At 41.4% G+C, this 21,366-nt stretch overlaps 1 protein-coding gene across 1 annotated transcript; it reads left to right on the forward strand.

The window, feature by feature from the left end:
• The first annotated feature begins 3,994 nt into the window (after positions 1-3,994).
• On the forward strand, positions 3,995-14,338 carry LOC115569376 (SH2 domain-containing protein 4A). Its single transcript, XM_030397431.1, has 6 exons — positions 3,995-4,172; positions 6,498-6,950; positions 10,233-10,350; positions 11,140-11,251; positions 11,349-11,583; positions 13,073-14,338. The coding sequence occupies exons 2-6, from the start codon at positions 6,776-6,778 to the stop codon at positions 13,237-13,239; spliced, it is 807 nt and encodes a 268-aa protein (XP_030253291.1). The 5' UTR covers positions 3,995-4,172; positions 6,498-6,775; the 3' UTR covers positions 13,240-14,338.
• The last annotated feature ends 7,028 nt before the right edge of the window (positions 14,339-21,366 follow it).

The following is a 21,366-nucleotide window of genomic DNA, read 5'->3' on the forward strand; positions in this document are numbered from 1 at the left end:
TTGTAAGGCTCATGGCTTATGACAGGCTGTAACATGGACATGTACATTATGAACATAAATACGAAAATGCTGGATTACGTTTCCGTCTCCGCCAGTGAGGGAGTAAGTGCACACTCGACGGATTGACTAGTTTGGTCTAGCTACCGGAAGACACGGATGTCAACAAACAGGTAAATAGCTGCTTGCACAAACACACTGTTTTAACTACTTTTTTATTCAGTTTGAGTCATACACGCTACAGTGCTGCGTGCTAAGGTGTCTGCTGATGTTGCATAACATTTGGTGTGAGATGTGGAGCATGTTAAGACGCTTAAAACACAGTGCAAAGTTCTGACCCCATGCTGTTAGCGTTCAATGCTAAGTCTCCGTTCACGGAGCTCTGTAATGGTTGGACCAAATTTGTTCGCGTCTTCGGTACTGGCAAGTCAAGGGTAGCTTGAGCAATGAAGCTGCATGTTTAAATCGACCGAAGTTCTCCTTTAAGTATAAACTTTACTTATATAGTACAAAAAAGAACAAATACAAGTATTATACATATTTACATGTATGCATATACTGCATATTATGGGTCGATCAAATACTGGCCTGGCAAATTGTTAGATGAATCATCATTTTGTGATGATTGAAATCAGTATTATTTTTAAATCTTAGAGTCAATAAAGACAGTTCTTTAAAATATTCACTCATTTCATTTCGGTTGACGCATGAAATCTGAAAAGTTACAAGTAACATAAGTTATTTAAATGAATGTAGTTCAGCTAAAAGTACCATATATCCTCCAAAATGTAGAGGAGTGTAAAGTAGCAAGAAATGGAAATACTCAAGTACTAGTACCCCAAAATGTAACTCAGTACAACGTTTGAGTAAATGTACTTAGTTACTGGTTGTATAAATATATATCAAAGTAAATACAAAAACACATTTTTTAAATAATACATTAAATTTAAAACTGAATGGGAAACCAAATAGTTGAAAAGTTGCAGCATTACACTTTAATCAGCTAATGTAACAATGAGGTCAATGTGAGAATTTTGGACTTACAGAGCACTGAATGTGCTATGTAATAATTTTTATCTAGATTAATACTCTGTCAGTCACACTATATTGTCATTTACAAGACATACGTGCAACATGACTGTTTCCCAGACTGTTCAAGCTGCTTGGGACTGTTTACATGTCGAGAATAAATTATTGAAAAATATACATTTCTGCTTTATTTTGTAGTATGACTCCAAACATCTTCTGCCTTCTGCCTTAAAAACATTGAGATCCTTATCGACGTGTTATTTCCCCTTCCTCCAGCAGAGGGTGCTGTCCCTGTATAATTACCATTTGAATGTGACCACATGTCCAATCCTCTCCACGTGGATTCAGATAACAATGAGTTGAAAATACCTGCTGGGACTTTCCAAAGGTGTGCCACGAAGGTAAGAGGGAGTCATACAAGGATATTTTCCATGTAACATTTCCTGGTTCTTAATCATTCCCGTTAATTGTAGGCCACTTTATTTGAAAGCTGTGGCCCAGTCCTCCAGGAACCTTGCTGGAAAAAACAGCATAGAGCAGCATCAAGACCAACACCAAAACACAACAGGGGGTGTTTTTGTGCTGGTCTATGCTGTTTTTTCTAGCAGGGAAACCTGCTTTAAGTGCACAGTCATCCACCTCACTGAGCAGGTGCATAATTAACCAAGAGCATGCAGGTGTACACAAACACCCAGATAGCATATCTTAAGCTAACCAAGAAAGTCTCGTGCTGGTATGATGAATGTGATTATGTTTCACCTCCTGGTCTTGAGTCTAAAGTAGATCACTGTGAGTGTTTTCCCCTGACAGACTTGACCTTGATCCAAGAGGGAGAGAGATGGACAAGAGATTATATGTTTTCTTGTGTTTGCATGTCTTTCATCGTTTTGTGGCCCACAATATAAAGACAAGAACAAAAAAAAAAACCTCACTCAATCTTGGTTCTTACAAAACCAGCAGAACAGAGTTGTGTGTATTTATGTCTGTGTGTCTGTGTGCAGACCTTGAGCTCTGTGCCCTGATACCAGCGACAAACCGAGAGACAAACAGGCGGGTGTCTGGTATCACTGAAACACTGGTTTTGCTGGAAACCCGACTGTTGACTGATGACAGCTGTGGTTTCATTTTGCGTAAGTGTGGTGGAGGTTTGAGGTAAATATCATGGAACTGATGGGATCTTGTTGGTTTCAATCCAACCGAAACGTTTTTCCTAAGAAAAAACTCTCCAACTTGGGACTAATTATAAAGAAAAAACTCCCCTTTTCAGAAAAAGAGTGAAACCTGAAGATTCTTGTAGTCAGAAGCACGAAAGGTCTGCTGAACATGCAAAATGATGTCAACGGGCATGTGTAAAACTCAGCAAATAAATGTTGAGATTAGGTTTTTTCATTACTGATTAGCTGCCAATACTTTCCATGGTTACACATTAGTCATTTAGTCTATAGAAAGTTAAAATACATGCTAAAAATCCTCATCACAATTTCCCAGTGCACAAAATGATGTCATCAGATTACTTACTTTGTCCAACCAACAGTCCAAAACCCAAAGATTCTCTCCTTACAAAAATAAACGACAAAGAAAAGCAGCAGATCCTCACACTTAAGAAGCTGGAAACAGTAAATGATTGAAACTCATTCTTCCAGCTCTAATAGATAGTAAATAAATAAACATTTTCTCTGGTGAATAGTGCTAAATGACAAAGTTCTATTTTGGAAACCTTTGTGAAATTATTGCTTGATTACAGATCCATAAAATAAAGAGTTATTATCCTATACATTGTGCACTATAAAGTGAGTTCGCCACTTTGTAGTGCTGTCCGAATGTGTGGTGAGAGTTCTTATACCCTTGACTCAAAGTATCCCACAATGCATCATCAAGCATTGCATACCTTCATGCATTCTCTGGAGGGAAAAACAATGTGTCTAAAATGCTTTTATATCAGAATCAGAATCAAAAATACTTTAATAATCCCAGGGGGAAATTATTTAAATATTTTTCCCATGAGCGCACTTTATAGTCCTCTATAGGACTCCCTAGTCAGTGAGAAGGCAGTAGTGAATGAGTGGGTGATTTCAGACACAACCTTGGTCTTTCTCAAAGTCAGAGTGTTGGTTTTACTTGTCATGTGTACTGCAAACATAAAGTACCTATTGAGCCAAAGGAAAACACAATGCAAATAAGGAAGGAGGAGTTGATATTTACAGCAAGAGTTCATTTACTGTAAGCAGTTGGCCTCATTCATTGTTTATTGCTCTGACAGGTCAGTAATAACCAGTAGACAGGTTAGTCATCCACACATGAACTGTATACACTTGTATTAGCTATAATTACTCACAGACATGTGACTGACATTCACACCACCCGACTGGACTCGTCTGACTTGGCACCCTGACAGTGCAGCAGCCGCGATAAGAGTGTCAACAACCTGTTGACGGAAAAATACCCGTGTGGAATAAATATCCCGATTCCTTCCTGCACATGTGGTGTTGTGATTAATGCTTTCACACAGAAGCCAGCAGGACTTCCTGGCGGAAGAAAGAGAAAGAAGCGGGGTAAACACAGCTATGCAGAGACTGTCAGATCAAATTAAAACAGTTGATCCAGAAAAAAAAAAAAAATGGGGGCCGTGAATCGCTCCCATTTCCCGTGCTGCTACATGGGAAAAGGTTACAGCGTCTGCCAGGGGAAATTAAATTCCTTGCGTCCTTGACTGTTACTAAATGTCACAGGGGAGCAGATTAGAAACATTCAACTATGAAGTTATTTATAGCAGTGTCTCAATGGGGGAAACATTTTTACTTGACAATATTTAACCCACTGCTGTCATGTTATTTCTTTGTGGTACGGCTGGAATGTACATGAGAGAGGAGAGGTGAGGGAGAGAAGGAGGAAGGAGGGGAGACAAAGATGAATACAGTGATGTCAGCCCATCCCACTCCTATTCAGTACAAATGCAGCAGAGCAGGGCTGAGCCGGCATACCACTGCTGCTGACGACTGACCTGATCCCACACACATACACACACACACACACACACACACAAAGGCTTACACACTCTCACGTCACACACACTCATCATACCACACTCACAGATGCGCTGGAGCTCAGAGCAGCTCTGGGAGATGCTACCGGCTGGCAACCACTGAGTAAGTTCCCTCCTCTGTGCTCTTCTTTCTTTCATTCTTTCTTTCTCTCTCTCTCTCTCTCTCCGCCGAGATTGCCATTCTGCGACCTGCTCGAGTTCATTTATCTCTCACACTCTCCTCTGTCGCTGTGAAATGGCCAGTGTTTCCTCACACTGAGAGACTTTTCAAACTTTTCTCTCAGTATGCCGCGCACATACCTTACTCTCCTCTCCCGGCCTTTCTCTCTTTTCTCTGCATGTGAGCGGAGACAGAAGCAAATCCCGGACCTATTTGCATGTTGGCGCAGAGCCAGGCCTGGATGCCTTTATGTTTGAATAACCGAGCTGAGGGTGTGGACGCTAATCCGCTATATTCTCATTTTGTCCTTGTGTGATTTTTCTGAGGTGTCTGTGTGGGCTGCTGTTGTCCCCGACCAGTTTGACATGCTCACATCTTGATTTGAATATTTCTTTTGTGCATTAATTTAGATGTGCACAGTTAATTAGATGTTATGAGCTGTTATGCAGGCAAAGAACTGCTCCGATGTGATCCTTTTAAGGGAAAAACTGAGCAATTTGCCTTTTTGAGCTCACTCTTTGGTAGTAAATCTTCAGGTCGGGTCCAGTTTATTTGCAATGCTCTTAATCACAGAGTCTTAAAGGGCTTCTCAACTTCTACATGATGAAACAATGAATGGAAACACACCCCTCCGTCAGTCTTTAGAGAATGGTCACTCACACGGACAATACCATGGATCACAAAAGCCTCACTTGGGAGAAACTACTGAAAGAGGCTTGAAAGTACAGACTAATGAATGAATGGATTGTGCTTCTTAGACTAATGATGCAGCTAAGACACATGAATTGAGCATACACCAAGCTCAGAGTTTGGCTAAAGTTTTATTACTTACATAAGAAGATTAGAAACAGAGAACCTGGTGCCTAGTTCAGAGATTTATGAGCTGCTGTGTTTTCAGTGCCACTACGTAATTCTTTCTAAGTATTCTTTTTATGTATTTAATGCAAGACGCCCCCTCCAGGTTCTTCTCAAAGGGGCCATATTTAACAATCTGTAACAATTTACATGTATTAAAGGGGTGCTATGTAGTTTTGTAGAGGAAATTCAAACTAAGAATTTTTATTATTTACAAGTGTTCATGTCTGTATGGTAAACATTACATCACAACAAGGTTGACCATTAGCTTAGCTTTGACGTGTCCTTGCAGTCACATTCTTTTGTCTAGCTGTTTTCCAGTCAGTATGCTAAACAAAGCTAATCTGTCACTTTATGTTTAGTATAAAGCCAGGAGAGTAGTATCAATCTTCACTTGTGACTCATCAACAAACCTAAACAGTGTGTTTTTCCCAATGTCAAACTTTTGCATGATAAAAGAAAAGCCTCTGCTCTGAATCAGCTCTCATAGGTAGAAAATAATTGCTCTACTCAGTTTAGCTGAAACCACAGAATTATTCAAGTGCATGCCTGGTGTTTGAGGTTTCGGTAATTCTATTGTTCAACATCAGCCACACCTTAAACACTAACTCAAAAGGTGATATTTAACTTCTGTCACATTTACAGCGTTTTTGTAATATCAGACCGCCCCAAAGTACAGATTGGTGGAATGTCATCACAGAAACAAATCTAATTGGCTCTCACTCCATGACTTCCTGTTTCAAATCTTTCAAAAGTGTTTACTGTTCAGGGCGGCGACCGCTTTCATACAGTGTGTTTACACACACAGATTAAGGGGAAGGTTGTTTTTGAGATTTGGCTCCTGAGGACTTCCTGAGTGAGTTACAACTAACTGGACAGGCTCGTGTATATCTGTGTCACGTGTGTTGATAAGGAGCTGAGAACAGTCGGAGAAGTGTGTATGTGTTTGTGTCTGTGTGTGTGAGAGAGAGAGAGCCAGGATTAATGCAAAAATGATTATGGTGGTCTTTTGCTCTCTATCTGTGTCTGTTGCCCCGAGATAGCATGCAGTCATTAACGCCCTGTGTGTGTGTATGTTAGTGTGTGTGTGTGTGTGTGTGTGTGTGTTGACATACTGAACCTGCCCCTGTTTGCCTGTCAGTGTTTGAAAGCACAGTGGCATTCTCGCTGCCTACTGTATGCAGAGTAAACACACTGCATGCACACACATCCACACACACACACACACACACTACATTTGGCATTGTGGCTTATTTGCTTTGGGCCTATTGTGTTCTGCCAGCCAGAACAGGATTGAATGAAAGGGAACAAAACTATACAGTAGATATAATCTCTCTCTCTCTCTCTCTCTCTCTCTCTCTCTCTCTCTCTCTCTCTCTCTCTCTCTCCCCCTCTCTGTAAAAACCACAACAGGAACCTTCAGAGCTCAGTCGATCCGGACACACGGAGCCTTCACCCCCTGAGAGCCAGACACACTCCTGCTGCAGCGAGGAGAAGGACTCGACAAAAGGACACTAAAGTGACCTCCAGCAGTTAGACTGCACCTGATCCCACATCCCTCAAAGAAAAGGGAACCTGACTCTGGAGCAGGAAAAAGGAGCGCGCATACCCCACCGCTGAAACACGACCCATTGGACTGAAAAGCAGAGGGGCTGACAGTCGTCTCTGGCAACCCGAGGGAAAGAGGCAAGATGCTGGCAAAAATCCTTGAAGACATGTGGGTGGACCCCGAGGTGCTGGAGGCCCTCAGCGAGGAGCAGAAGAGGATCCTCTTCTTGAAGATGAGAGAGGAGCAGGTACGCCGCTGGAGAGAGCGAGAGGAGAGGGAGGAGAGGGAAGGAAGAGACGACAGCAGGCCAAAGAAAGGTAGAGTGAAACAGCGGCTGTATTATACTATGTGGGGAAGTACTGTACACAGAGAACTCATGTGTGTCATTCCATTACACAACAGTATGAGTATGACTTCCAGTGAAACAAAGGGGCCCAAGTAAATTGGCAACATAGTTTTGTAGCAGGAGGGAACAAGGTTTCTGGGAAATGTGGCCCAGTAACATACCTGTGATCTGAAGACAAACATACCAGCTTCTCTAACATGGCCTCATTTCTTTAAAACACCAGCATGTCACAACTAATGTGACAATGATGTAATGACAAAATTACAGACTGCATTGACAGATATCTCTACCTTGAATCAAACATTTATTCAACATGCAAATATTGAAGTTTTAAGTACGTTTAGATCTGGCAACTTTAAAGCAGTCTTTGGCAAAGACTGCAAGTGGGCAAACAGCTAGCTTAGCTCAGTCTGAGGTAACAAAATCCAGAAATCTCACCAGCACCTCTAAAGCTCTCCAAAGAACCCGTTGTATCTGTGTTCTGTGCAAAAATAGATTAATAAAAACGATAAGTTGAAGTTTTTCGGGTGTATTTGCCAAATTGTTTCTTCAGTGGGTGCAGTGACTTCCTGGAGTTTCTGTGATGAACCCAGGCTAGCTGTTTCCCCCTGTTTTCAGTCTTTATGCTAAGCTAAGCTAAGTTAACCAGCTGCAGGCTCGTAGCCTCATATTGACCAAACAGATATGACGGTGGAACCGATCTTCTCATGTAACTCTCAACAATAAAGGCCAATAAGTGTGTTTTACTATGTTCAACTGTTTCTTTAATGTTAAGACTTCCTGAATGAGTTATAACTAACTGGAGCAGGCCGGTGTTTATCTCTGTCGCGTGTGTGACAGGAGCTGAAAACAATCGGAGACTATGTTTAGTGTCAGGGTTTTAGCTATGACACATTGTGTCATACGTCTGGAAGTTTTTATCTGGTTTTAGTGACCTAAAGAAGAAACACAAATTACACATGGAGTGTTTTGTCTGCTGATTGTGACATTTTTAGATTAAATTCAATTCCTTTTTAGACACATTTAATTCATCTCCCACTGGGAATTACATTCTTGTCGTGGGGAGGAAATATGATTGAACAGTTAAAAGTGAATAATGACTGAAAAATAAGTAATATTCACCTTATTCCAAGCCCTGTGACACCTTTGCCCGAAACTGGTGTTTCTCATGGTAACAGGGTGCTAATAGTCGTATGTTAATGTTTCTAAAGGCTTCAAAGTGGTAATAGTTGTCTTTGTTGCTAACGATGGCTCAGCTGAGCACCAGGGGTATCGTTCTTAATGGTTTCCCCTGTAACCTCCCCCCGGTGACACTCCCGGAAAACTTTGTTTGAAATGAAGAATCCCTACAACCGTCTGTATGGAGAGTAATTACTTTGTTTTGTCTGTAACTTTAGTTGATAACAATTATTACTATCTCTTTCACTTAATTTCATGTAGACGAGCTGGCAGCAACTTTTTGCCAGCTCCAACACACATACGTACTTTAGAGTCCGTATGATTGTACTTTCAAGCCTTTTTACGACTCATTAATGTTAAACTCCGAGTGCACATGATACACACACTGTGTAGTAACACCCTCTCAGTTTACCAATCTGATTAATGTGTTTAAATTACACCCACACAAATCTTTTCACTGCCCCGTCTGGGAACCTCTGCTCCTCTGTCCGTCTTACTCATTTACCTGACTCACTGAGACACTATATCACCTGCTGCACAATGAGAGTGTGTGTAATACTGTGTGAGTGTGTGTGTGACGGACAGCCTCTATCAGCGCCGGGCAAATCGTTCTATGGGCCGAAAGCTGAATAAGATTGAGTAAGCCCTGTGGTTTTGGGCGTCGCCACGCTTTAAACCGCATATTAAGTTACCGTCTTTGTTTACCCAATCTCTACCATGTCACCTGAGAGGTGATCGAGTGTTTGTTTTTGTCTCTTACACAACGTGCAATCCAGTTCGGCGTCTTTTTGTCTTTGTCCACTGGGCTGCTGCCGGGAAAGACAATCATTGCGCGTTCATAAGGGCCTATAAACGTCACGTAAATACACGTGAATTGACCTGTGAGCAAAGATTTCTATGGTGCCGCAATTATACTGTAATTGTGGGCGTGGTGGCAATAAAGACAATAAACCTCAGTGCTGCAATGGAAATCAGCTCTATGTCTGTCTATTAATCACAGCAATAAGCCAGTGAGGTGAGCGTAAGACAGAGCGTGACCGATGGTCTCTGGTCAGGTGACAGCAGACCAAGACGTCCACATAACGTACCCTCATGTGCCCGGTGACTGTATGCAAACACAGGACATTCACAGGACTTATAAACAGAAACAGAGCTGCCTTTGTTCGCTGTGAGGAGGCGATTGTCTCTGTTGACTCCCGCACAGCTCTCTGAAGATGTGAATGTTTCAGCCACACCCCCGTCAGTGATGTCATGGCAGGAAGGTGTTTTCACCTTTATCAGGTAGCGTCCTGTCATGGAAAACACCTCTAATCACACGCTGGGGTTTATTTCTGTCTTCTGTGTCACGATGAGGTAACAGCTGAAAATACAAAATTTCCCAAGTGTCATGGAATAAGAGGGCGTTGTGTGTTTGGAATTTATGACCTGAAGAAAACACAATAATCCGTTCCATTGTTATGTTGTTTATTTATTAATAATCAATTATAGTTATAACAAATTATACATTGATATTAGTGTTTTTATATTAGATTAAGACATTTAATAAAGAATAAAAGATTTGTGCTGCTCATTTTAGCCCATGCAGCGTGTTGATAAGCTAAACGGGGGCACAGCAAGATGTCCGGTGGTTTCTAATTCAAACTTTTAAAGGGAGTTTCCATCAAACTGCCTCAGGTCAGTTTCATGTAGCCAAACAGACAGGAAGAACGAGGTCACTCTTCACTACTTTTTTCCTCCCCTTTCCCATTATTTAAACACAGTTAATCAACACTCTGCTCTGATTAGTGTTTTGCAGTGAAACAATGAATTTGCTCCCATAAAAACAGAACAAAAAGAGAGCAAATGAGCACAAATCAGTAAGAGAGGACAAACTCCACTGCTGGTTTTTGTGAAGCTTCCCGGCTCTATACTGATATGACAGCACCCTCTTCTGGATAAAAGCCAGAATAACAACAACTCATGAGAAGACTGCTTTTATCAGACTGTCCTGAGGGATGAGAATATATCTGCGGCACAGCTAACCCAACATTTTCTTTCTTTTTTTTCTCCCCCCTATCTTTTCTTTCTCCTCCAGTTTACAGTAAACATGTGAGCTGGCTGCTCGGACGGGACGGAGACGTGAGCGTCAGTGTGATCGGGGAGATGGATGAGTTCAGGTCCTCCAAACTCCTCCAGAGCCTCATGAACACCAGGTAGAAACATAAGGAAAAAAGTAACAGCATCACCTAAAATTAGAGATGGCTGATTTTGGCTTTCTTGGCATCGAATTAAACATGAGGAGGAAGTGTAAAAGGAGACTCTTTAAGTTTATTGTTATTGTCATCCATAGTCACTGAGCCACGTAGTTTGTCAGCAGTAGGTTGAGGAAAACAAAGTGCAGCTGATTTGATTAATGTACAAAATGACTACTATTTGTCTCCCAAAAGGCAAAGCATAAACAAAATTCAGCATCTCCATCGAGTCCATCTGTCACGTGGATTTCAGAGACAAAATCTCAATCATGTGCTTTAATTGAATCAGTTTTTCCGAAAGACTTCGATGGAAGCAGCAACATTCGGAGTCTCTTATATTTGACATTTAACATTTCCAACCAAATACATGTAAAAAATATGATGAATTTATCAGGCAATTAACTGGGTTTCCATTCACTTTAGAATCACTGTAAGATAAAAAAAATATTTGTCTTTTTTTAAGCTGTGGACTGACAGCTTAGTCCCGGAGCTCATTCAGCAGTGAAACATGTTCCTCAGCCAACATCCTCATTTCTCTGCCACCTTAACGAGGCCTTCAGTCCCTTCAACAGATGACATAACTCTGTCTTTGATAGGATGAACAGTGAACCAAAGAGTTTCAGTCAGCGAGACGTCTCCTCATCCCAATTGGATTATAGGGGTTATATGCCTTATGACTAAGTGGAGAATTGATTCAAAGGTTAGTTTCGGCTGTCTGTGGGACTGAAAATGGACGTCTTTGTCTTCCAGAGTGCGCAGTGATAATATGAATGGCATCCAGACATCCGACTTGGTGCCAGGAAGAGAGGCCCAGCAGCTTGGCTTTAAAGAAGACATCCAGCTGTCCCTCGCAGATGTTAGCGTGAGTTCACGTGTTTGTATGTGTTTTGAAGTTCAGATGAAGGCTAAGATGAATATCAGAGTCTCACCATCGAGTTGTGTCCCGCTCACATACACAGGATGAGCCGTCCTCACTCCACCGCCAGTCATCTGAGGAGGACATTGAGTCCTGCGGCGCTGATGACGACCTGAAGGACCCGGCCGAGGACAGCGACTGCGAATCAGGCGGTAGCTTGGACAACCACAGCGACTGGGCTCCTCTCTACAGGCCCCATCTTAGTAACCACAGCAACCAGCCGCCACTCAAAGCCCAGCAGCTGTCAGACACAGAGAGGGTCGGCCCAGAGGACAGAGGTAAGAAAACAAGAGGCGGAGAGAAATAAACCTGGTTTATAAGTGTGTTTAAGATGTTTTGTCACTTATTGAATGGTTCTAATTAGATACGTGTTAATGAAAAATACTAAAATACACGGCATTACAGGTACTGGCATAAAAAACATATGTATACTGTGGGTGGGTTACTTTAAAAAGATGAACGCTAAAAAATAAAAAAATGAAGGTACTACATACTATATACACCAACAACATGTGTTCTTTATACAGAACAGAGTCTATCATTTTAACATCATGTGTTATAATATGATATAATGTGTTGTAATATATAATATAAGATATAGTTTATTATTGAATTTTTATCACTAATGTCTCCACCTGTAAACAACATTTAATTTTGTTACTGGTCGAGGTGGAGCTGATTAGGACTATTTTATATACCGCTGGATAGTTAAATCTCCAGCGTAGCATCAAAGTAAAGGATTTCTCAATGAAATGTAGTTGAGCGGAAAATATGCATAGTCAAGTTTTAGAACCTCAGAATTTATACTCAGAGCAGTAAATGTAAAATGCACTGAGCTACTTTCCAACACTTCTTGCATTGTTTGTGATTTGTAATCACGACCCGCATATCGACATGGTCCAGTGAAACCATGTCTTCATTCAGTTATTAAGTTTATTTTTCAGACTATAAGACTTAATGTTGTTCATCGTTGAGAAAAGGGTTTTTTTTTTGTCACTTGACACCTGAATTGAGTTGAGATGGAGCTGCATTGTGGGTAAGGTAAAAAAGGCTATATACCAGGTTATTTTTTTATCTTTTCTGATCACTGTCCAGCTTTTAGACAGTGTTATAGTAGTACAATGTTACAAAAAATGGTACTCTTAAGACTTAGTTGTGAGCAAAGAAGACTGTCAGATTTCATCTGAGAAAGAACACTGGCTCAACCTAAAAGTGTCTTGATGTACTAGCCTGGATCGAGGCACACGTCTAGGTCTTCCTTGCCAGTCGGGGACCCAGACAGTGCGTAAAAGAAAATCAACTACCTACATTTAGTAATGTTTAATGTGTATTTTTAAAAGCTAGTAAAAACATAAATCTCCAATCTAAATCTTTATTTCAACGTTTATATTTTTATTGTTCATTTATGTTTTCATTCATGTTTTCTTGTATAAACAATGTTAGCTTAAATGTGGGCGGAAAAAAGTATTTAATGGTTTCACCTCATTTAAAGTCAGGACAAACTGTTAAATGTAAGTTTAACATTTACATTTCTAAATATGAATAAGTAAAGACAGATTCAAATGAAATGTATGTTGTGTATTAAGTAAGTGTATAATAAAGGGTTACACTTTTCTTATAAAAACGTGACTAAACAATTACAGAAACATGAATAAATACACTAATATATATACCTAACTAATTTAATGCATAATAATAATCACATGGCAGTTTAGTTGTTTGTTTTATGTTTATACCAAATATGAGAATCCTTTCTCTTCTCCTCAGAGATTGGGTGTTGTGAAGGGAAGAAGTCCGAGTATGGAGGCCGCGTGGCGCAGATCAGGAAGGCCTTCACAGATGATCATCACAGCGCGTCACGTCCCTACAGCAAACCTCCTTTACCTGCCAAACCCGCTCACCTGCAGAGAGGAAGCACACCTTTGATCCACTAGGAGCGAAGGTGCCTCCACCCTGATGCAAGACTTTACTTGACACCAAACAGGCTAAGTGAACTAAGTGTAATGAGCCATGCCGGAAAATAATGGCTCGGTCCGACGCTGAGGCCTCACACGTATGAAGAAGAGGATCCTTACTTGAACCTGAGCTCTGCACTTTGTTAGGGCCTCGACAGACAGAGAAACGTCTGGGGGTGGAGAGAGAGAAAGACTTGAAAGCTTTTCGACTGAAGTCCACCTGAATGATAAAAACGAAGCAGCTTTGATGTAGTTCAAATATGCTCACAGAGCTCCTGTGATTGACAGACGGACGCGGAGAGAGACGTCCAGAGAGACGCAGACTGTTGACTACAGGTGAAAAAAACACTGGTTCACTTGTTCAATGAGTGTTGATGAGGTTTTATCATTCATAAGTCATAAGCAGAGTGAGAACTGAAACATTTATGTGATATTAATCATATTCAGGTGCTGTCCCGTTGTGTTCAAAAGCGTCTGTTCAAACTGTTTTGAATGTAGTCCGTGTAACGTGTCACTGTACTGTTGTAGCTAATCTGACAACAACATCTTCATCCAGCGTATCAGCTGCAATCACACAATGGTGCAGGGGATAAAATAAAAGGACTGATTCTATGGTAAATGGTGAACAGACTGTGTCTATCCAGTGCCTTTATCTTAAGACACCATCTTTTCAACAACATTTGCAATCCTTCATCTGTGAGCACACACCAGCGCTGATGAGTGCCGACTGACTCATCAGGAGCATCAGGACCACTGAGCGACTGTGACCCCCACATGTGTAGAAGAAGTGTCTGTTTGTATGTGAAGGATTTAGCAAGATCTTTGGGAATCACGGAGCGGACCTACAGTGCAGTTTGATAATGTTAATAAGAAACAGCAAGTGTGAGGTTAACCACCCATACATGAATTATGAAATCACAAATGTTTCACTCTTAAACAGGTGAGAAATCTGCTCTTTTGGACTGTTTCATTAAACTATTCAAGTGTAAATTCTATCATGGTTTGAAATAAAACGCACAAAATAAGGTGAAATCTGAATAGGCAGAAATTGCCCATTGGCGCATGATGTTCACTGGAGCGAACAGATGTATTTTCATGTATTTTCAGAAAAAAATGAATTCTTAAACACCTTATTCAGTTGAAAATATTTTTGAACCTGTCTGGTTTTCTGAGAATAAGAGGATTTAAAAGTTATTCCAGATGTACTTGATGAATCTCCTCTTCCCTGTGCCATTTTGAACTGATGATGCCGTATCTCTTAATAACAAAGAGATACAAAGAAAAGAGCAGGGCTTTGGGGGTCCGCAGCTTGGTTGTTACAACATGGTTCTCGAGCTTAAACTGTTTCAAAAGGCTTCCAAATATCTGATAACATCCTTCATGAAAGGGTTCAATGGCTGATTAATATTAAGGGTCTTTACATTTACAGGAACTAAAATACTTTAGCTCTTTCTATTTTATGTTATTTTTTATATCATGGAGTATATAGTCCAGACTGATGCATCTCAACTACTGCTGGATCGATTACCACGAAACCTCACGGTCAGACGATCATGGTCCCCAGAGGATGACTCCTAATGACTTTGTTGTTCCCCGGCTTTTACTTTATGGAGTGCTACAGCACCACCCTCTAGTCCAATGCTTTAGTATAGGACCAAATACGTCCTTTCCGTTTTTATTGGTTATTAGCAATTAGCATTGCAACATGCTTAACAAGGACGTGGACATGGTAAAAAGAAAACTTCACCTGCAAGATATCAACACATCTGCACTGTCACTGTGAGCATGCTAGCAAGCAAAATTATCATTTAGCTCAATTGTTTGGCACTTATACAGCCTCACTGCTAGCATGCACTTAGTGTAGTGTATTTTAGAGGACCAAAAATCATTTGATCATTTCCATAGTCAAAACAACTGAAGTTTATGGGGACTTGTTTTAAAATGTAAAAAAACAACAACAAAAGTAATGTAATATGGCTCCATACAGCTCGCCCTGCATAATCCAAGTCTCCTGAAGCCAAGAAATCACAAATGATTCAAAAAGATGATATATATACCCTACAAGTGCAGTCAAGCTCCTGCAGACAGCAGATGTGTGCATAAAATGTAACTCAGGAGTGTACAGAGTTCAGTAAATGTTCAACTTCTGAACATAAATAAGCAATGCATGCTAATGCTTTTAGCTTAGCAGCTGCAGTGAATATTTTGGCCTTTAAAAGGGTGCACATAACATCTTTTCATACAAATTTAGGCTCTCCACCAGCCGAAGACAAGCTACATGGCGCCATTTAATGTTTTTCAGCGTCCACATTAACCTCAGTTGTTAAGGGGAATGCTGCTAATGCTGTTTGGCTGTGAAGCTTGAAAACTGTTTTTTGGCCAACTAAACTTCATCTGTCTATTGGTATAATGGTGAAAAGATAATGAATGAATTTTCACTTTTGCTCGAACTGATACTTAAACAAAAAAATATTTAATTGACCTCGCAGGTTAATACAACTCATTTGAAATTCTTGTCACAAGGTCCAGAGCTGCTATCATGTGACTGAAAGACCAAGTCACATGATGAAAGCCACTCCATCTCCATGACAATTGATACTGCTGATACTAAAATAAAAGACTGAAAGCTCTGAAAATAAAGCGAGTGGACCCCTGAAGAGACTATTTTTGTCCAACATCGTATTTAGTATTTGTTTGCACATCCTTTGCATTCATTCCCTGGATTCTCTGACACACACAGATCAACAAACACTTCCATTGTTAACATCTTCACTCGCTGTTTGTGTCGGGGGCTTCTTGCCTTCGGGCCAGTCTTGAGCTGAACACATGATCAGCTGGACTGAGGTCAGTTGACAGGACACGGTCAGGTGACTGACTTGGCTTGGCAGGAAAGTCACACTTTTTTGGACCTTAAAACCTGCTATGTTTAGGATGACTGAGCTGCATTGTCATGAAGCTGGGGGGACTGTGTGTAAAAAGAGCTCCAGTGCTGGTCAGCCACGAAGATGTGAACACCCTCACACACTCCCACAACACTGAGTCAGCACTTTAACCTCATGGTTATTGTTTAATTTAGATTCTAGTGTCCTGGAGTACAAACCTAACAGAAATAAAAGGGTGTATCTGGACAAACGGGCTGCACTGTAGATCTGGACGGATTCTTGTCAAATCATGTGTTTACATTAGCTATGCAACAGCACCAAATTTTTAAGGCTTGGAGTGTTTGAGCTGCAGTTACTACCTACCTATTGGGTCACGTATTGTCATTACTTGGTCACTAATTGCCTGCTGCTAAAACTCTCTGCTGACTTTTATGCTGCCCTCTTTATGTATTTGAATTTGCCTAATGAGTTTATATGTATCCTGTTGGCATAAATAGCACTCAGTGTTGGGGTGGGGGGTTGTTGATAGGGGGAGGGCACACAGAGAACTTGTTGATGGTCGTCACTTACACAACGATTATCTATTCAGTGGGATGCGTCACAAAACAGCCCATCAGAGATCAAACACACAAGCACAGAAAGCTGATTAGCATGTGGTTTAGACTGAGACAGAGGGCCAGACGCTCGGGGAGACAGAGAAAATGGGAGTCAGGTCACGGGGAAGCAACACGTCAGAGCCAACTCAATAAAGTTCTTCTTATTCCCTCGCCGCCTCCACACCGGCAGCCTCAGTGTGTGTGTGTGCTTTTGAGGGGCGAGCGTGCGTGTGTCTGTCCACCCATATATCTTGAGTCATGTGACTTGACACGAGCAGTCATGCACAGTGTGAAAAGCCCCGCTATATATAGTAGGACAGTGTTGGGTTTCCCAGCAAAGCATTGTAGGAGTCCAGTCGTCTTTGTCCCAGCAGAAAGTGCATGTTGTTGCTTTGTAATGTCTCGGTCTACACACAGGCGACGGGTGTTCCTGATTATCTGTCCAGCCTGAGAGGAGAAATTAGGACATGAGAAGCACTTCAGTTTGTCATCTTTGTGTTGACAAAGAGCCTGTAAGATAGTAAACCGCAAAGATCGCATCAAGGATTAGATCCTGTATGTCTGAGAGCAGTAAAGCAAATCTTGTTTTCTGAACGAAGAAGAGCTACACAAAAACACCACAGTGGTGGAGGTATCATTACCTTTGGCACTAAAAGGACAATGGTTCTGTAATTTGTAACCTCGATGTTGGAGAGTTAATGTGTAATGTAAAAAGGTAAACAGCTTAAAGCGTTTAACTGTTAATGTGAGCATTATATTCAAATCAGAGATTGTGTACTACTGTGCAAGTGTACAGAGTTTAGTAAATGTTCAACTTCTGGGCATGAAAAGCAATATTAACAATTACACAGCCTACTCTGTATGCAATATATGTTCCAAACCTGACCTCACAAACAAACATTTTATGTCATTTTTATGTATGTTTTCCTCTTACATGTAGTGCTATTTATCCATCTAGGTTGTTTTAGTGTGAGTTATTGAGTCTTGGAGATACGGACGAGAGACTTGTGCTCGTGACAGCGCAGGATGTAAACATTAATGGCAACCTCCTCAGCTGAGCTGTAACATTTGCTAGCTTAGTAAGCTAGCCAACACAAAACCGCTCACAACAAAATCTGCGGATTATCTTGAGGAACAGAGTCATGGTTTCTGGAAGAAGACATTGCAAGATAATTTAGCTTTGAGCACCATAAGCTGAGTGCCCTCTAGTTCCATTATGTTCCAGAGAAGGCAGACGTCTCAACAGTCGGTGTCTCCAAAATGCAGCATCTCACACAGAAACAATCTAAATGGACAGATAACCACGACAGGTATAGATTTTGGAGCAAACTGTCCCTTTAAATTGATTTTTTCTGTGTGATCAACAACACATAATGATGCTCAAAATAGAACCACAAACTGACATATTCTGATTTGTAGTGCCGAGTATGGGTCACCATCCAATCCTACATTTCCCATAATGCACTAAGAAGCATCGTTGAGACAGACCCTGATTGTAAATATTGCCCATGTTCTTCAAAATCCATGCACTAGTTTGTATTGCAGGCTCTCTTTTAAACATCTAGTCTTTTGACCATCAGGGTTATTTCCTCAAGCTTGACATAACTCATCCTGAGACACCAAACTCTCAGTCTGAATGTTTTCAGAGGCTGGTACCTCATGACTAATAAACTGTCTTTTATGTGTAAAATTGGAGGAATTCCCCTTTAAATAATGGAAACTAGACCAAGACAGAAATAACTCAGCAACTACAGTATTTGATTGTGCTGAAATTGGTTCATGTCATCCACACTGTGATTGTAATTGACCCATTACATTTCATCGATCCTCAATATCAGTTTGTTGAAAATGTCTCAGTTTAGTGCAACTTTGGAACGATTAGCAAGCTAAAACTGTAAACTAAGATGGTGGACATTGTAAACATCATACCTGTTTAGCATCAGCATGTCACATTGTCATCGTGAGCATGCTAGCATGTTGACATTAGCACTTAGCTCAAAGCACTGATGTGTCTTAATACAGCCTCACGTAGCTACTAGCATGGCTGTAAACTCTTGTTACAGCCATGCTAGCCTTGTTCACTTAAAACTTAACACTTGCAGACCAAACTCACAAGGCAGCCATTTTCCTCTGACTCAGGATGGGAGGCTCAAATGTTGTACTGCTGAGTCACAAGTCCTATAAATGTAAGGAATCAGAAATACTTGTTATCATTTCACAGCATTCTCATTGAGCAGCTACTGAAACGACAATGGACTGTTTGACAACAGCTAACGTTAGTTCTGAACCACTTATCCGATACTTGTCCGATAGTTTCATACAACACAATATTATAGGAATTCATTCATTCTGAAATATCAGTGCACATTTTGGACACATTTATTTAAGCCAGGAAGTGAAACACACTGGATTAAAAATGATCAAACTGCAATGTAATTTAAACAGTCTTGCTGTCTTCACACCCAATCTTAAAAAAATGGTTTAAGTCAGTAATGTTATGTGATATTATGCTCACTGGAACACATATTCCTGTGTAATGTTTACACATCCTTTAGCATCCTAATATCTTCAGCATTGAGTGGTTTTAAGTGGCAATGACTGCTAACATGAGGTGTTCTCTAATCTTAGCTGGTGGATTATCAAATACTTTGTTTTGACTTGAAATATGACCCACTGTCTTTTCAGCAGCCGATCAATCAGGCAGCGGTGAAATGGTAATGATTTTACAAATATTTAACTTGTAACCTGGATCACAACAGTAGGATGTTTGAACTTCCTACCCCGAGCCTGTGATGTCAGAGGAAAATGGCTGCCGTGTGAATATGGCCTATATATTGACATGTTTAACTGATATATTGTTGCTTTTCTCTGTAGCCAGCGTTATGAATCAGGATATACTTTCATTACAGCTGCTTTTTGGATGTTTCTGAAATTCCGAGGCAAATGAATGCATTATGACATTTCTCAAGTGGTGAGTCATTGCTGCAATTCAATACCATTGATTGTCATTTACTTTGTTCATTAATAATTTAGGCAATATTCATGAATCTAAGTTACGGCCTGATGTATAACATTACAGCTCCCCTCATGATGCAGTGCTGCTCTATTAAAAGGTGAGATTCATGAGAAACGTAACATCAATCCCACATCATGAGGTAGCTTGAATAGAGGCCAGGCAGACTTTATCACTGTGCATCGGCCTAACTTCCTGGAACCGCTATGCCTTTTAAAAAAAAAAAAAAAAAAAAAATCAGCAGCAAGCTAAAGATTAACAGAATTTTGTGTACACATTACCTCTGAAACGAACACCATGTGAAACGGCCTGAGGATCCAAACGTCTGCATGTTTCCTGAGCTCAATTTTTGTCTCTGATTTCATGAATATGTTTGTGTTCAGACAGATAGAAACCTAGAAAAGCACCTTTTTATCGTCACGAGGACTGAAATATGTGAGTTACATGTTTAATTTGAAAGCTATTTAACAGCCTTTGTGCTTGTTTTTCATACGTAGGGTAAGTGAGACGTGGTGCTGTTTATAGAAGCTGGCCTATTCGGAATCCACCTTTCACAGCTTTAAGGGTCAAAGGTCAAGAGCCCCCTTTGACCCCTGGTGTCACCAAAATACAACCTTAGGGCAGATGATCCTGAGCTTTTCAGGGATGTAAGAAACCATTGTGTTTGTGTTTGGGACTTGTTTTCCGTGCGTACGAATGTGAACACAAATGGATAACAGAGGCGTAATGAGGAGTGCGCTCAGAAAGATGCTGTTTCTGCAAAGCTGTTACACATTTTCTAACACTGGGGAAACGGCCAATGGGGGGAAGAAAAGAAAAAAAAATTCACAATGAGACACAGTGTCTCCAAGCAGACGCAGTGGCCAAAATTTCAAAGGTCTGGCTCGTGAGTGAGGGTCCGCCCAGCTCCAGTGCAGGTTGCCTTGGGCTGGCAGGTTGTTCCACTGCAGTGTGCGTGAGAGGAGTTTTTCTCCAGAGTGGGCAGGGCCGCTGGTGCTAACATATGTAAGCTCCACGGGGGTCTGTGACGGCACACACCGGCTATCTGGACAATGCATCCGTCATTAACCCCCATCTCCCTGCGTCCCCGTCTCGCTGCATTTCACTTGGCCTCCATCAATCCAGCTCGCTCTCGGATCTCGCACTCATCTATCCTCCTCTCTTTGTTTGGCCCGCGTTATCTTCATCCCCTGCTGTCCATCTCCCTGTCCTCCTCCCTGCATATCTCTCTTTTTCTCTCTTCTCTCCCCCTGTGGCCTGCTTTTCATCTCTCCCAGTTTCACCCACTCTCTCTTACCCCCTTTACACCCCCCTCTCCTCCCTCTCTGCCCTTCACCACGTCTCTTTCTCCCCCCTCCTCCTTCACCCTCTCCCTAGATCCGCTTTCCACCCCTCACCCCCCGCCTCCTCCCCCCCCCACTCCCCCAACTCTCTCAGCCCTCCCCACCCCCGTCCTCCTCTTCCTCCTCCTCTTCTCTGTCCTCCGTTCAATCCCTCCTCCTGCCCCCCTCCTCCTCCCTTTCTCTCCTGCCATCTTGCAGGCCAGTGGAGCCAGACTGCAGGCGTTCAGGGAGTCACTGGACCTGCTGGGCAGCGGGTGACACAGATTTCCGGT

This window comes from Sparus aurata, chromosome 18, assembly GCF_900880675.1.
Source record: "Sparus aurata chromosome 18, fSpaAur1.1, whole genome shotgun sequence".
Taxonomy (NCBI): Eukaryota; Metazoa; Chordata; class Actinopteri; order Spariformes; family Sparidae; genus Sparus; species Sparus aurata.